The 18,210-nt window shown below is 46.5% G+C and overlaps 1 protein-coding gene across 2 annotated transcripts in view; it reads left to right on the forward strand.

Moving 5' to 3' along the window:
* SLC9A4 (solute carrier family 9, subfamily A (NHE4, cation proton antiporter 4), member 4) overlaps positions 1 to 18,210 on the forward strand; it is a 98,492-nt gene that overhangs the window by 13,825 nt on the left and 66,457 nt on the right. For both annotated transcript variants that reach the window (XM_005858750.2, XM_014533070.1), the window contains 4 exons: positions 12,254 to 12,513; positions 13,694 to 13,911; positions 16,346 to 16,548; positions 17,157 to 17,243. In XM_005858750.2, the coding sequence (XP_005858812.1) occupies positions 12,254 to 12,513; positions 13,694 to 13,911; positions 16,346 to 16,548; positions 17,157 to 17,243 (768 nt within the window). The remainder of the gene's footprint in view (positions 1 to 12,253; positions 12,514 to 13,693; positions 13,912 to 16,345; positions 16,549 to 17,156; positions 17,244 to 18,210) is intronic.

Here is an 18,210-nt window from a genome sequence, read left to right on the forward strand (position 1 = left end):
GTGTAGGAGGCAGCCGATCAATGATTCTCTCTCATCATTGATGTTTCTATCTCTCTCCCTCTCCCTTCCTCTCTGAATCAGTAAGAATATATTTTAAAGAGAGAGAGAGAGAGAGAGAGAGAGGAGTATATATGTTGTCAATAAGAAAACATGTATTTGATGCTCTTGGAAAGTCTTATTTTCTTTCATTAAAACTTGTGCAGTATAGGGAACTCCATAGATTCTCTTAATTTGAAGAAAGTTAGAGGGAAAGGTACTAATTCAGAGTTCCTTGGGAAAATGTGTCACTTATATATTTTTTTATGTTTATTTTTTTAAATCAAAAACTGAAATATTTTCTATTCAGAAAATATATTTGGATCTAAATATCTTCTATAATTTTAACCCTAAAATATCAATTTAAATATTTTAAAAATGGTTGGGATGTTTGTTTTTTTAAATAAGTTCTACATGTTACTGGATCACCAGGGGTAATTTTCTGATTGGAAAATTAAGAATTATAGTCAGAGGGGAGGACATGAGAATTTTTAAAGAACATATTCAATTTACTTTAGAAGCCGAACCTCTCTTATCATGTGACTTGTTTTGTATGTTTGTTAAACTATATTATCACATAAGCATTGCTGCTACTGGGACAACCAGTGACAGTTGATTTGGGTCATTTGAATGTCCACTGTCTGTTTTAATTTGTATGGTCATTTTGACTCTGTCATATGCTCAAACTTCAGTGGAAGTCATGAGAACCTATTATTTTTGCCTGCTCCCTCCTTTACATTGGAAATATTCTTTTTTACTCAGAGGGACCTTAACTTTGATGTAAGGGATTGTTTCCGTTGCCAACTGTTTTCTTCCTTGCCAAGTAAGAGAGTTGTTGTGAACTCTTCAGTGATGCCTTCCCCAGGATATTTGCAGATGTGGTTGGGAAAAGTCATTTCATCCCCGACCTTTGCATGTCAGGTGCTGGTGTGCCCGGGTGACGCCTGCTCCCCGGCTCTCCGATCCTGATGCAGCTCGCTCTCCCTCTGATCGCCATGGCGACCACCAGGCCACAGGCCAGGTGGCACCCCCATGGCTCTTGCCTGCTGCCTGGGTTTCTGATCACTGTTCTTCCGTCCTTCTCCTTTCACCTCCCATCACTGTGCCTACGTATGCAAATTAACCGCCATCTTTGTTGGCGGTTAATTTGCATATCGCCCTAATTAACCAATGGGAAGCGTAGCGGAGGTATGGTTAATTACCCTTTTTGTCTTTTATTAGATAGGATTCTTCATTTATTCATTCACAAAAAAATATTACTGAGCGACTACTTTCTATCAGAAAGTGCTCTTTCCACAGAGCCAGAGTGACCGTCTCAGAGGAGCAAGTCACCAAGCTGGTCTTCAGTGAATGAGTCCACTGGCCACACTGATCTGTGCTTTTATAGTGAACACAGTGTTTGTGTTCAACATCCTCCGCTGTTCACAGCTGTCCTGACACCAATGGCAAAGCTAGTCCTATGGGCATTGCTCCAGGTTGGTGTGGGGGGTACAGGAGGGGAAAGGCTCCAGGTGCAAGGCAAGGGCAGTCCCTTGGGGACATCATGGATGAGGAACAGGTGTTGGTGGTGGGTAGGCAGTTATTTTTAGGTTAGTTTTGAGCTGCTAATTTGAGACCTGCAGGCCATTGAAAATAATTTTCAGTAGTTTTAGGAGGCTAGAGCCTGGGGGAAGATAGAATGGAGGTGCTTATTTGGTGGGCATTGACAAGTAGGTGGTAATTACAGCTGTGAAGTGGGCAGTCCTCCACCAGCCATTCTTTAGGCTAAGAAGAATTTTCCAACTTTTTGAACTGAAAATTAGTTTGTTTGTTTTTAATCCTCACCCAGGACATGTTTTTATTGATTTTAGAGAGAGAGGAAGGGGGAGGAAAGAGAGAGAGATCAATGTGAGAGAGAGACATAGATAGGTTGCCTCTCACAAACACCCCAACCAGAGAACTGCCTAGGTATGTGCTCTGACCAAGAATTAAACCCACAACCCTTTTGCTGTAGGGGATGATGCTCCAACCAACTGAGCCACCAGGCCAGGGCTGAAAACGAGTGCTTAAGGGAACATTTTTGCCTTTCCCTAAGTCAATAAAATCTGACCACTGACACATCTCTCATCTTTGTTAAATTTTCTGACATCTGTTCAGTGCATATTCCTGGCTCTGTTCCCTGAGGTTCTATCAATGAATGGTCAGGGATATGAGACCTAGAGGGTTGGTAAATCCCATGAGAAATCCATCTTCTGTCCTGGTTGCAGGTTTTCCATTTTATTTCTTTACTAGAGGCCTGGTGCACGAAATTTGTGCATTGTGGGGAAGGGTCCCTCAACCTGGCCTGTGTCCTCTCACAGTCCAGGAGCCACGCGATGGGTCACCCCTGCAGAGGGAGGTCCCGCCCACCCACTGCAGTCCTACAGTCGGTGGCCTGGGCCTCCCTCTTTGGGGCAATCGTGGAGTCCCCCCAATTGATCACCCTCCAGCCGGTGGCCTGGGCCTTCCCCTGTCACACTCAAGGCAGGGTCGATGGGGAGGTTGCGGCGCCACCCCCTGTCACCCACAGAGCAAGGCCGATCAGGCGGTTGGGGCGCTGCCCCCTGTCACTCACAGAGCAGGGCCAATCAGGGGGGTTGGGGCTCCATACCCTGTCACACACAGAGCAGGTCCCGTGGGGGGCGGGGTTGGGGCGCTGCACCCTGTCACACACAGAGCAGGGCCGATCAGGGGGTTGGTGCACCACACCCTGTCAAACAGAGCGGCAGGGCAATCAGGGGATTGGGGAGCTCCCCCCTATCAGGCACAGAGCAGGGCCCATCAGGGGGTTGGGGTGCCTTACCCTGTCACGAACAGAGCAGGGCAAATAGGGAGGTTGTGGCCCCGCCCCCTGTCACACACAGAGCCTCAGGGTGATCAGGGGGTTTGGGCGCTGCCCCCTGTCACGCTGATCCCGGTGCCGGGAGCCTCGCTGCTCTGCTGATCCCGGTGCTGGGAGGCATATTACCCTTTTACTATATAGGATAGAGGCCTGGTGCATGGGTAGGGGCTGGCTGGTTTGCCCTGAAGGGTGTCCTGGATCAGGGTGGGGGTCCCCACTGGGGTGCCTGGCCAGTCTGGGTGAGGGGCTGAGGGCTGTTTTCCGGCTGGCGAGTGACTAAAGCTTCCAACCGCTCCTTGTTTTCTTCTCTCTCTTTTTTTTTTATTCTGGGCCAGCTTTAGCTCTGAGGCCTCGCTGCTGAAAACATAGATACAATGTTGCGGTCCGAGCCCGGCTGAATGGAAGCCCTTTTCTGGGGTTTTGTTTAGCTTCTTATTTGCAACATAGTACATAGTTGCTTAGACTTGCAGATGAGAGGCCGGCAAGTGAGGCGGGGAACGTTGGAGTCTGCAGCAAGCAAGCCTCCCTGCTCGCTTCAGTGCCTGGCTGCCGGCCGCCATCTTGGCTGACAGTTAATTTGCATATACTCACTGATTAGCCAATGAAAAGGGTAGCGGTCGTACGCCAATTACCATGTTTCTCTTTTATTAGTGTAGATGAGTAAGAGAACAGCTCCCTCCCTCCATCTTTTCATCATTTTGCATCCCTGCTGGGAACTTGCTGGTTTCCTAGGTGATTTTCTTTAGTGGTCAGGGCAAGTAGTTGTCAAGGAACTGCTCTATTACTGAGTTAATGTGCCAGTGCCCCTTCATAAGACATAGAAAACTCACCGGGTTCATTATTTCGTTTCCTGTGTAAGCGTGATGAATCCCATTCTCTATGGTATTCTCTGTATCCTCACAGTAGCTGCCATGCAGCAATGATCATTTTCACTCTGTTGTGACTCTGAACTTCCAATGCTCTTTACATGTATGCAGAGTTAGTAATTAGCTAGGCTTTTGGGGGCAACTGAGTTTACAGCGAGCTCAAGTAATGAGGGTTAATCAAGATACATAGGCAATCAGGGAAGACATAGATCCATTGTTAATCCCTAGGGCTGCCATACAAACACCACAGACTGGGTAGCTTTGTTAGCATGGGATGACCTCTGCATCCCCACCTGTTACCAGTGGAAGTAGAATTCTTGTGATATCACAAGAAATGGATTTTCTGAGGCTCCCTGGGAGGATGAGTGATACTTGTTTGTGTGGAATTAAACTCCTGGCTCTGCAAGGCCCTATCTCCCTCTGGCAGCACATGGAAGGCCCAGCTGTGCCTCAGCAGGGCTGGAATGAAGGCCACTGCCTGCGTGCTTCATGGTAAAGCACGTCCAGCCCCGCATCTGCCCACTGAGCTTGCGTTCCTGGCTGCAGTCCATGGCCTGTGGGGTCTGCAAGGCCATGGGCCATGTGGCTGCTTGAGGCCACTTTGCAGACTGTCACCTGGATGAGTGTGGGTCATGGAGCAAGCAAGAGGCATGAGTGCAAGAGGGACAAGCAAGAGAGAATTCTTTGCTAGGAGCTCAGCTAATTATGCCTTCAGGAGTCTGTGCACTTACAGTGGCTGCTCTCCCTAGCCAGTTATCTTTTCCCAGGTGAGGCTGACAGATAAGCACCTTCTCTATATCACCCCGACTTCACTGAACACAGGCTCATCTACCCCTTTGTTGGACCCCTTCCCCCGGGGATCTGCAGGGAATGGGTGGTGGCTCCCTGTGGAGTGTGACGTTGCAGCTTCCTGGTGAAGCTGCCCAGATGACATGCCTATAATGTCTGGCCTCCCCTTTGCCCTCTTCCTATTATTAATATTAACTGGCTCATTACGACGATAACAGCTTCAACGAGAGAAATGTACTTCTCACAGTTCTGGAAGCTGGCAGTTCAAAATCCAGGTGCCAGCAGGGCTGGTTTCTTATGAGACTCTCTTCCTGGCTTTCAGTGTCACAGGCTTGCTCGGTGCACTCCTGGTGTCTCTTTCTTATCACACTGTCCTATGGGAATAGGGTCCCATTATGATCTAATTCTAACTTAATTACCTCTTTACATACCTACATTCAAATCCAGCCACATTCTGCCATGCTGTAGGCTAAGACTTCAACACATGAATTTTTTGGGGCACACAATTCACTCCTCAGGAACTCAGGAATAGGAATTGCTTTACCACAACAAAATTAAATTAAAATGAATTACATTAAGATATCTAAGAAAACCCCAATGTTTGGAAACAAAACAGCACGCTGCTAAATAATTAATGATTCAAACAAGAATTTACAAAGGAAATTAGAAAATATTTTGAACAAATGATAATGAAAATTCAACATGACAAAATTTGTGGGATGCAATTAAAGATGTACTTGCAGTGGTTCTCAACCTTCTGGCCCTTTAAATACTGTTCCTCATGTTGTGACCCAACCATAAAATTATTTTCGTTGCTACTTCATAACTGTAATGTTGCTACTGTTATGAATCGTAATGTAAATATCTGATATGCAGGATGGTCTTAGGCTACTCCTGTGAAAGGGTCGTTCGACCGCCAAAGGGGTCGCGACCCACAGGTTGAGAACCGCTGACTTCGAGGGAAATTTATAGTTTTAAATGCTTAATAAAAAGTTGAAAGACTTAAAATCAATGACATAAGGCCCTACCTGAAGAAATTAGAAAAACTGCAGCAGAGTAATTCCTAACTAATAGGAAAGCAATTGTAAAGATAATAATAACTGATAATAATATAATGTAATCCTATATAATAAAAGTCTTACATGCTAAGTGTCAGGTCATCCATGGGCTGTTCAACCAATCAAAGTGTAATATGCTAATGATATGCTAAGGCTGCTTAACTGCTCACTATGACGTGCACTGACCACCACAGTGCTCCAACTGGTAGGTTAGCTTGCTGCTGGTGTCCAGCTAATCGGGACTGAGTGAAACGGGCCGGACACATCCTGGAGCCCTCTGGCAGTCTCTCTCCAGCTGGCCAACCTCCCACATCCCTCCCTGGCCTTGATCATGCACCAGTGGGGTCCCTCGGCCTAGCCTGCACGCTCTACCAATCCGGGACCCCTGGGGGATGTCGGAGAGCCCATTTCAACTGACAGCAGAACGGCTGGTTGCTAGGATGTGCACTGACCACCAGGGGGCAGACACTCAACGCAGGAGCTGCCCTCTGGTGGTCAGTGCGCTCCCACAGGTGGAGCACCGCTCAGCCAGAAGCTGGGCTCACAGATGGTGAGCTCAGCGGCAGTGGTGGGAGCCTCTCCCGCCTCTGCAGCAGCATTAAGGGCCTAAGCCATCAGGTGGACATCCCCCAAGGGCTCCCAGACTGTGAGAGGGTACAGGCTGCGCTGAGGGACTCCCCCACCCCCGCCAAGTGCACAAATTTTGTGCACGAGGCCTCTGGTAAATTATAAAAGCTAAGATACTGTATCTTAAGAAAAATAGTTCTTTTTCATAAAACCTTTCAAAGATAGAAGAGGAGCAAGGATTCTGGTGGTCCATTCATTTGAAAGGTGGGGAGGTGCAATGCTCAGATGCCAGCAGGTGTTCTACAATAGGCTCAATGCTGCCACTTCCACCAGGAAATAGCATACGATCCCGCAGTTTAAGGGCTTAGTCCCACAAGCCTGCACTCACCACCCACTTTAGATGCCAACTGCATGTCCAGTTGTGTCCTGTGCTTTTGACCCAACTGTTGTAGATTGTAGTTCCAACAGCCTCCTACTTGGTCTGAGTGATATGCTAGAGCAGGTCACATAACTCAGAGAAACATTATACCTACTAGATCACCAGTTTATTATAAACAGATATAACTCAGGAAGAGACGGATGAAAGGCATGGAGAAGGTATGGGGAAAGGACACGAAGCACCCATGTCCTCTCCGAACATGCCATGACCCCCCACCCCAATTTCCACATGTTCACCAACCTGGAAGCTTTTTCAGCTTAATCATGTTGAGTTTTTATGAAGATTTCATTGCATGGGCTTCATTGATTAAACCATTGGCCATTGGTGATTGAATCCACTTCTAGCCCTTCTTCCCTCATAGGAAACTAGGGGTGGAGCTGAAATGTTCAACTCTCTATTTCTGGTTGCTTCCCCTGGAAACAAGTCCTCATTCTTAGATGCTTTCAAAGAGTTACATTATTAACATAAACCTGTGTGGTGGAAAGGGGCTTGTTATAAATACCAAGACACTCGTTTCATCTCTGTGGCTGTGAAGACATCTCGGGACTGAGGACAAGAGACCATCACAACAAACGGTGCTCCCGCGTTCCAAGCCAGGAAATGCCCAGGGTCTGGGTGTTATGGGGAAGCTGAGGTCACACTTTCCCCACCGAGTGCTGGGAGTAGAGTCTTTTGCCTACTCTAGGTTTCTATTTATATAAAAACTAGCTAGAGGTTTTATATAAATAGAAAAACAATGTTTCTCTCTCTCTCTCTTCCTCTCTCTAACCCAAAAGGACCATTTCCTGAGACACCTCCTCTGAACTGTTTGTTGTTCACAACACCATTTCTGACACCAAATGTGTGGGTGTTTTCCCCCACATCAGCCAACCTCCAATTCTCCAGACACCAGCGTGGTGCCCTCAGATTCAAGTCAATCCTGACAGTCACTGCCTGGAGTTAGACAGGCATCCTGCACTAAATTCTCAGGTGCACATGCTGCCTCCACATCAGACACCAACCATAAGTCTGGGCCACCCATGCGTCTAAAAGACTGGCTATAAAGTGGGGGTTCCCACAGTCCCCTCCTCAGGTTTGATAATTTGCTAGAACAGCTAACAGGACTCAAAAAAGCAGTTTACTTCCTATTACTGTTTTGTTTGTTTTTTTAAATAAAAGATTCGACTCAGGAACAGCCTGGGGTGCACAGGAGGAAGGATGGGGAGGGTGCAGAGCTCCCATGCCCTCTCCTGTCACAGGACCCTCCCAGCAGCACCTGTAAGTTTTCTGAACCCCCTCTTTCAGGGTTTTTGATGAAGTGTTATTACATAGTCATAATTGATTAAATCATTGGCTATTGGTTATTGATCTAATCTTCAGCTCATCTCTTACCTGGAGGTAAGGGGTAGGGGGCGGGGGAGGGATCAAAATTCACATCCTTCTAAATCACGTAACTGGGTACTCTGGCAACCAGGCCTCATCCTGAAGCTATCTTGGGCCCCTGTCTCCTCATTAGCATAAGCATAGGTAAGATTGAAAAGAGCTCGTTATGGATAGCAACAGTTCCTCTCACCTGTCACTCAGGAAATCACAGCTGCGTCTGGCCGGTGCTCCTTGGTCGGAGTGCTGTTACTATACTGAAGGGTGGGGATCCCATTCCCAGTTGGGGCTCATACACAGGTTTCGGGTTGGATCCCTGGTTGAGTCTCATACAGGAGGCAACTAATCAATGTTTTCTCTCTCTCTCTTCCTCTCTCTAAAATCAATGGAAAACATATCATTAGATGGGAATTTTTTTTTAAAAGAACAAATTCCAAGGTTGGCTTTTAGGAGCAGGGGGGAGGGGCAGTGTGGTAAGGGAGGGAGGGAAGCTCTGTGCCCTCCCCTACCCTTTGCCTGATACCTCAGGCTGTTTCTGAGTTGAATCCTTTATATAAAAACAAACCAGTAATAGGAAGTAAACTGCTTTTGTGTCTGTATCAGGAGACAAAGACAAAACATATATATATACGGTACGGCAAAAGAGGCTTACAGTTGTACCTACTTTTGCTACATCCTTTATGTGTTATACACATATATATACATATACACATACACTGAGTGGCCAGATTATTATGACCACCCATCAGTACTTCGTTGGGCCACCTTTTGCCTTCAGTACTGCGGCGATTCTTCTTGGCATTGACTCCACGAGATGTTGAAAGGTGATGCGAGGAATCTGACACCGTGCCTGATGAATAGCACTGTCCAGTTCTGTGAGATTTGATGGTTGTGGAACCAGCTGCCTGATGGCTCTTTTAACTTCGTCCCACAAATGCTCAATTGGATTGAGATCTGGTGATTGTGGGGGCCACCTAAGCAAGGTAAAGTCTCCCTCATGTTCTTGAAACCGCTCCTGCACAATACGAGCACCGTGACATGGCGCATTGTCTTGTTGGAAGAAGCCATCTCCATTGGGGTACGCCATCAACATGATAGGATGAACTTGATCAGCAACAATAGTTAGGGATGTTGTGCTATTCAGACATTGTTCCACACAAATTAAAGGGCCCAAATCATGCCAGGAAAACATGCTCCAAACCATAACACTGCCCCCACCAGCTTGAAGGGTTGTACTCATGCATGCGGGGTGCATGCTTTCATGCTGTTTCTGCCAAATTCTCACTCTTCCATCTGCATGATGCAACTAGAAACGTGATTCATCGGACCACATGATTTTTTTCCAGTGCTTGACTGTCCAATCTTTGTGTTCCTGTGTGAATTGGAGACATTTTATCTTGGTAACTGCAGACAGCAAAGGTGTTCAAACAGGCCTTCAGCTTCCATATCCCATAAGATGCAGTGTATGGCTAATTTGCCTACAAACATCAGGTGGTCATAATAATCTGGCCACTAAGTGTATATATCTTACTAGAGGCCCAGTGCATGAAATTCATGCATGGGGGGTGGGGGATGGTCTCAGCCCAGCCTGAACCCTCTCCAATCCTGGGGATTGGCCCTAAACTGGCAGTCAGACATCCCTCTCACAATCCTGGACCGCTGGCTCCTAATCGCTCACCTGTCTGCCTGCCTGGTCACCCCTAACTGCCCCCCCTGCTGGCCTGATCACCCCTCACTGCCTCTGCGTGCCAGCCTGATCACCCCCAACTGCTCCCCCCTGCCGGCCTGGTCACCCCAGCCTGCTGCTCAGTCGCTTGGTTGTCCCTCACTAACCCCCCTGCCGGCCTGGTCATAGGCAGCCATCTTGTGAGGGCATGATGGTCAATTTGCATATTACCTCTTTATTATATAGGATTACATCACCATATCACACCCCACACCAAGTGAAGAGGGTCAATAATCTGGGTTCCATTCATGCTGTGGACTTGTTTGAGATTTAGCCTTGGCTATTTCACCCTCCACTGTGTGAAAATATATGCACATTACTGTGAGTCAAAATAAGTCCAAAGAAAATGTTTACAACTATGACATCCAGAGTCTGGTAATCTGAAAGGTGAGAATTGGTTTGCACGTAGTCAATACGCATTGTGTCTATAAATGTGGTCTGTGTGTTGGATGCACTACTTTCACTTCCTAAACGTCTGTGGCATCTTCCGGGCAGGAACCTTGGCATCCAGGGACGAGCTGACCTGAATGGCTTTCCCAGGCCCTTGGAGCAGACTGGGTGGCTGCTTCTAACCTGGAGAGCTATGCAAAGGAGTTTGTGTGTGGCAACAACATGCAAATCTTTGAGTCTCAATTGAATTCCCTGAGTTTTCTCTGAGTTTGAGAGTCAAATAAATTCCCAGGCCCCACCTGGGTGCGTTCAGACCCGCCTTGCCAGGTCTGTGGAAGTGTCTGGCTCCTCCGTGTGGCTTAGCTCACTGGAATGAGAGCACAGCACCCAGGGCTTCCAGACCCGTGTGTGGGTTGCTCTGAGGTCAGGCAAAAAGTGGAATTGGACTAAACAAACTCACAGAGTTGGGATACAACCACTAAGTGTCTTTTGGATTTGTCACAATTTCTTTTTCTTAAAACGTGGCTTCATTTTGCTTAAATAAAGCAGACCAACATTATACCAGTTTGAAATATAGGGTTGATACGGAAACAGATCATTGACCCATTTCCTGGAGGTTTAGCCTCTGCCCCATCTGATTGTTGTCTTTGCTGTGGAATAAGAAGCAAAGGCTGCAGGGTGAGCTCTGAGCCCAGGGCTCTGGGCCTGGCCTTCCCTCTCAGAGCTCCTGCGGCACTTCTCCCTGCCTCAGAGCGGCCTCTCCACAGAGGTTCAATGCCAGTTCTGGACTCACCAGTGGCATGACCGCAACCAGCAGATCGCTGCAACTTCACAGAAATGTGAACTAAGTAGAGAAATGGAGAAGCCTTGGGAGTAGGCATCACATAGGCTAGGGATTTTTTGGGGGGTGGGAGTCAGTGAGAAAGTGTAGCCAGTGGGGTCCAATCAGGAAAGAGAAACCACAAGTAGGCTAAACAGCATATGTGAACACTAATGAACAAAGTAAACTAATAAGCAAAATAGAAACAGACTCATAGAGACAGACAGCAGCTGACACCTGTTAGAAGGGAGCGGGGTGGGGAGCTGGTGAAAAAGGTGAAAGGATTAAGGAAAAAAACATCTCAGAGACACAGGCAGCAGCATGGTGGTGAGCAGAGGGGAAAGGTGAGGGGAGGTAGAAGAGGGAAAAGGGGGATAAATGGTGACGGAAGGAGACTTGACTGTGGACGTGGGCACACAGCACAGTATACAACGTACTGTAGAACTGTACACCTGAAGCCTATATAATTTTATTAACCAATGTCACCCCAATAAATTCAATGAATATTTTTTAAAAATACATTAACCACATTAAAGGAAAACCTATAAGCTATAAGGGACTCCCTGTGGTAGCCTTGGGCTGAGAGATGGTCTGCAAAGAAGGACAGGGGAGTTAGAAGGGTCTCTCTGGACCAGACGTGGATGGGGCACTGGGCCCTGAGAAGCTGCGGGTTAGCCGGGCTGGAGCTGGTGTGGGGTTGCTTGCTGGGCAGATGATAGACCACCCTCCGGGGCGGCCAGGAGCGTCCGCGGAGCACGGACCTGCAGGGGATCCTGTTCTCGGGAGGGGAAGGAGCACACAGGCCTGCTGGGCTTTCCCCAGGGATCACCGGGAGAACGATGTGAAGTTGCAGAGGGACCACTTTCAGGGCCTGTGGCTCTGGCAGGATCCACGCGAATTCCTCCTTCCCGCACGCTGACCCCTCCCAGGCCATGACGATGTTGGGGAAGCCCCTTCCTCCTCCATGTCCCTCCGCTGAGAGACCGCCACATGGTGCTCACGTTAAAGAAGAAATGCTTATAGGAGTTTCACTGTTGGTTGTAGAGCCCATATTGAAGGGCGCATTTGGAGCTGAGAGGAGATAAACTGGTAATGACAGGGAGCCGAGCAAGAAATAGGGGCTCAGTACTTGAAAGCTGTGAATATGACACTTATTCAGAAAAACTGAATGCATGTAAATTAGCTGGAATACATTTAAAGTTAAGCAGCTGTGTTAATCTTAATTGTCATGTCATTTTTGTTGTGAATTATTTAACTAGACACAAAGTTAAGAATCTGTGTGTGAAACAGTGCTCATCTCTAATTCATGTTTCTTTTCTCTCCTTGATTCTCTGTTTGCCCAGGTCTTATACAATATACTAATCGCCTTCACAAAGATGCACAAGTTCGAAAGCATAGAGCCTGTCGACATTTTGGCTGGATGTGCCCGATTCATTATTGTGGGGGTTGGGGGAGTCTTTTTCGGCATTGTTTTTGGATTCGTTTCTGCGTTTATCACACGTTTCACTCAGAATATCTCTGCAATTGAACCGCTCATCGTCTTCATGTTCAGCTATTTGTCTTACTTATCTGCTGAGACCCTCTACCTCTCTGGCATCCTGGCGTGAGTACAAACTAAGGACCAACTCGCATGACAATAAAAGAGCATTTAGGCCCACGTCCTATGGACCAGCCTCCGGTGAAGGCTGGGCTACTGATGCTAATTCTCAGAGGTGTGGCAGGATTCGGGTTTATCAGACACATGTAAGACCTGACGCAGGTCCTTGCCAAACACTCTCCAGCATTTGTGTTTGCTCTCCTCTCGTGACCGCCTGAGTGAGCACAGCAAGTATAAGGTCACTTAAACGATCAGAAAAGCTGCTGCCGACAAAGTCTGGGAGACAGGACATTTTTTTCTTTGAAAAATTCACTCTTCAAGTTAAGGGGAAGCACGCCATGCGGACTGCCTTCTGCGTTTCCTTCAAACCACATCGCAGCTCCAGGGCCTTTAGGGTAGAGTGAAACCAGGTAGATGGGACAAGACTAGAAATCCAGGTCCCTTTTTTCTTAGTGAAAAACATTTTGTAAATATTTATTCTTGTGTAGGTCTTGGAATGAGGCTTCTCAACTTGGCCCTTATACCTGGTCATGTTGTTTTCTCTCTGACATTATTCTCATGTGAAGCTGCTTGGGCAGAAATAGTTAATTTTATTGTACAGAGATAACTACTTTAATTAAATATAATAGTGTAAAAGCTAGGAACTTCTATTTTCCACCTTAAAAATGATCAGAACTACTAAGACAAGGCAAAGTTCTCTCCACCCACACCCTTCCTAAGTGATCTAGACCAGGAACATTTTAAATGAACGATTTCTCATTAAATTATTGTAAGAAATGCTGCTCAGGGGGAGGCACTGGGGACCGTGTTGAATGACTCTTCCCAGGGAACCGCCGTGGGTTTACTTGGGTTGGAAAGCAGAGTGAAGTAGAGAGTGAGGGGTTGGCAGAGCTCTTGGGAGGGCGGGCAAGATGGAAAGAGCTGGGCTCCCGGTGTGGCGTGAACTGCCTGCCATTGTGTTGAGGGAAGGCCCTGGAGCCCTCCTCCCCACCACATTCAAGTCCTGCAAACCCCCAGGGGGCAAAGAGGCAGAAAGAGAATCTGTGGGCAGGCTGCAGCCAGAGAGAGGAGGCGATGTTTTCTCGGGGTAAATACGGGATTTGTGTGTCTGTGGCATCAGCAATAAGGTGGGTTTGCGGGGAGGGCAAGCCTTCTGCTTCTCTCTGAGACTCAGTTCCTCCTGCAGCATCACGGCCTGTGCGGTGACCATGAAAAAGTATGTGGAAGAGAACGTGTCCCAGACGTCCTACACAACCATCAAGTACTTCATGAAGATGCTGAGCAGTGTCAGCGAGACCCTGATCTTCATCTTCATGGGCGTGTCCACCGTGGGGAAGAACCACGAGTGGAACTGGGCCTTCGTGGGCTTCACACTGGCCTTCTGCCTGGTCTGGAGAGCCATCAGTAAGGGCAGCCCCGCCTGTGGCTTTTCAGTGTCCCCCGCCCTGCAGTGCCCTGCATAGCATAGTGTGAGGTGATGCCAACCGGTTCTACTGGTTCGGGGAGCATGGGCACCTTGTGGCCCGAATGCTCTGTTTACTCCTTCACTCAGTTCAAAGTCCTCAGTGGCGATAAGGCTCTGCCTGGAGCAAGGAGCAGTATTCTTTTAATTGAAGGGAGAATTTCACATCCACACATTAAATACAGCAGTGCCTTTCCCCTGCTCCGCACTGCTGCTGCTGTGCCCCCTTGCACCTGAGTCAGATATAGATGCTGAGGGAATTCACACTTTTGTCACAGGAAAAGTGAGATGTCACACATTGTGACCTATGTGAGGCAAGTACTGCTAAAAAAATGTTTTCCTAAATAACATAGATGCTTTCCGTTGAGGGGTGAGTGTGATGTACAGGAATCAAGGACCAGGAATCTTCACTGATAAGCAGTGCTTGGTATTAAGTAATAAAGACAATTCTGTACATGATGCAACTGCATCACCTCTATAAAACATGCCTGACTGGAAGTGAGACGTTTTGACGAATGGCTGCTGATTGATTTTGCTTTATGTTTCTGGAGCTAGAAAAACATTAAGCACTGAACTACAATGTGTGTGTTGACTTTTGACTAGAAGCAATTATATTTTAAAGTGATTTGACTAATATTTAAAGCATTTTAAAATGATTTTGATCAATATTGTCAAGCCAATTACTCAAAGAAAAGTTAGGAGAAATGGCTGAGAACTTATTAAGCATTAAATTAATTTAGGATAGGTTTTAGGATCTTGAAAAGAATAAGAATGAAGAATATTAAAATATTCATAAAACTTACTCTGAATGTATGTGTCTTAGGAGGAAAAACTTTAAGGAAACTGATAGAAATTTATAATCCACATCAAATCTTGGCACTATTACTAACCTGCTATTCGACTTTGGACAGATATTTAACTACTCAAAATATTCCTCCTCAACCACAAACTGTGGGTGTGGACAAGTTTCCAAGTGCCCTGCAGTGTTAATGCTGTAGGAATGCAGCGTCAGCAAAGCTAACAGGAGAGAAGTTACGTGATAGAGCTCCAGCCCAGCCAGCAGTAGAAACCATCTAGGGTGTTGGCACTGGGGCTCCTTCAACACCTCTGACCTTGGCGACCACCCAGCCGACTCCCCAACCTCTGACCTTGGCGACCACGCAGCTGACTCCCCAACCTCTGACCTTGGCAACCACCCAGCTGACTCCCCGACCTCTGACCTTGGCAACAACCCAGCCGACTCCCCGACCTCTGACCTTGGCGACCACCCAGCTGACTCCCAGACCTCTGACCTTGGTGACCACCCAGCCAACTCCATGACCTCTGACCTTGGCAACCACCCAGCCGACTCCCCGACCTCTGACTTGGCCACATCCCAGTGAGGGCAGAGCCAGGGTCAGATCCCATTCTTCCCCCTACCCCCTAGCCTGGCTCATGGCAGCTTATACTAGTTCACACGCATGGAGGTACATTACTTACAGCTATGAAATTAACTCAACCTACATCCCCCTTCTGCTGGAAATACAATCAGTACCTTCCTTAAGCAGATGCGACATCGAGGACATGACACAGTTAAGAGCCTTGCCCGAGGTCTCATGATTCTTAAGTATATGGGGAGCCAGGACAAACAACAGGAAGGGAAGCGAAGTGAATGTAACTGCCTTGAGCTATCAATACGCCTGTAATCAAGGTTGGGTGCCATGAAGTCTGGTGATTAGAAGTCACATGACGATGCTGAGAGCTGGAGTGTTAGTGAAGGGGCCGCTCCCACCAGGAGCCACTGCACTGATGGCAGTAGGTCACGTGGGCCACCTGTTGGAGATGGAAATCAATGTGGTAGAAAGTACCTCTGTTTTAAATAAGCTCTCCCGCCCTTCACCCTCCGCTTATAGCAAGAAGCCCTCCTCTTGAATTCTTGCCAACATCCTCTTTTGTTTGCATAGAATCTCAAGAAGAACCAAACCAACCACAAAAGATTTGCTTCCCCTGAAGAGACCATAGTCACAGAGAAGGAGGCTCCTCTTACACTGAAAATTACACACCTTCTTTGGTTACTCAGTGAGAACATGAGATGATAGAAATGTTTTACTCCCCAGACAATACTCTGGCTTTATCTTGTTTTGAAAGGCAGAGCAAAACTATGAGTATAGATTAGAAAGTCTATGTCATGTCTCATAACAAAAAGTGTCAAAATGTTATGACTTTACCTACACACACTCACAGAGGGCTCTCGGGAGCGCTGCTGTTTGGGACGGGCGTCACGGGGAGAAGCAATGAGGATGCCAGCTTTGAAGGCACCGCACACGCCGTGGCTCTCTAGCATTGTACCTCCAGTTACTCACGACCCTCTGCTCTACACATATCTCCCCTCTCCAGGCGTGTTTGCTCTCTTCTATGTCAGTAACCGGTTCCGGACCTTCCCCTTCTCCATCAAGGACCAGTGCATCATTTTCTACAGCGGCGTTCGAGGAGCTGGCAGCTTTTCGCTGGCGTTTCTGCTGCCTCTGTCTCTTTTCCCTAGGAAGAAAATGTTTGTCACGGCTACTTTAGTAGTTATATATTTTACTGTGTTTATTCAGGTTGGTAGATTTTATTCTTATTTGAAATAAGTAGATTCTTTCAGGATTATGCATTAAATTGCTATACCAAAAAGGTACACTTTATTTGATTCTCAGACATGATTTTCTATCTCTATATCTTCTGTTTATTATTTTTAGAAATTAGATAATATATCCAAACTAACTTCCCAAATATTTCTAGATCATGTTTGTGGTATCCTTCAACCTCTAAAATATGTTGGTTTTTAACCAGTAAAACATTCATCAAAATATTCCTTGGTAACAGGTGAATTATCTGTTCAGTGTGTTGCTAAAAATGAGATTCCAATTATTACTCAATAGCACAGATTTTTATTTTAGCTCGCGCTACTTTTTAGCAAACTATGAAGAGGTTATTTTAAGGGAGGAAACTAAACTCCTGCTTTAAAAATATTGACATAATGCCTATTTTTTTACATAATTTAAACGAATTAAATAATAACTAAAGAGAGAAGCATTTAGCCAATAGAAGCTAGTAAAAAACAAAGACATAAAAATTGGAAGTTCTAGTAGCTTCATTAATAGACTTGTTCTCTATTATGACAATCTTCACTACAACAAACTCCTTTATTTTGTTACTTATGCTCTAGGGAATCACAATTGGCCCTCTGGTCAGATATCTGGATGTTAAAAAAACCAATAAGAAAGAATCCATCAATGAAGAGCTTCACATCCGTGTAAGTTAATTCTGTCATAATTAGTAAGTTAGCAAAATGCGTTCCGCTTGCCGCCCCTGGGAGTGACCTAGGGCTTTGATGAAACATGTGTGCACATCCCTGGACAGAGCCTCTTTCCTCCCCAGCTCCACCAAGAGTGGCTGTACCAACTCCTTATTGCTGCTGTGAGAAATAACTACAAACTCAGTGGTTTAAAAAACACAAAGTTTCTATTTCTGGAAGTCAGAAATTCAAAATGGCTCTCGATGGGCTAAAATCAAGATGTGGTAGGGCTGCATTACTTTCTGGAGGTTTTAGAGAAGAATCTATTTCCTTGCCTTGTCCAGCTTCTAGAAGCTGCTGGCATTCGTTGGCTCCCTGGACCCCGTCCTCTTCGTAGCTAGTGGTGGCCGGGCAGGTCTTTCTCATGCTGTGTCACTCCAATACTGACTCTTCTGCCTTCCTCTTCCATACTGAAGACTTTTATGATTATATTGGGCCATGTGGGTAATTTAGGATATTCCATCTTAAAGTCAGCTTACTGGCAACCCTAAGTCCATCTGCTCTTAATTCATCTTTGCATATGTGTTAATATGTTCACAGGCTCCGGGCATTGGGACACTGACATCTTTGGAGAACATTATTCTGCCTACCACAAAGGTTCATGTCTGTTCCACATGCAAAATACATTAGCTCTATCCCAACATCCTAAACGTCTCAATACATTATTTTAACTCAAAGACCAAAAATCTCACCTAAATCTTATCAGTTCAAAAGTCCCGAAGATGATCATCTCAGTCATCTAAATGAGGCAAGGATGGGGCCCTGGGTATAACCCTTCCTGAGGCCAAGCTCCTCTCCAGTTCTGAACCTGTGACACTCAAGAAATAAGTTATCTGCTTCCAAAACACACTGGTAGGAAAGTCATCGGCAGCAGCTATAGATACTCACTTTCAAAAGGGAGGAGAGATGGAAGGACAAAAGGAGT

The sequence above is a fragment of the Myotis brandtii genome, unplaced genomic scaffold, assembly GCF_000412655.1.
Source record: "Myotis brandtii unplaced genomic scaffold, ASM41265v1 scaffold1213, whole genome shotgun sequence".
In the NCBI taxonomy this organism is placed as follows: domain Eukaryota; kingdom Metazoa; phylum Chordata; class Mammalia; order Chiroptera; family Vespertilionidae; genus Myotis; species Myotis brandtii.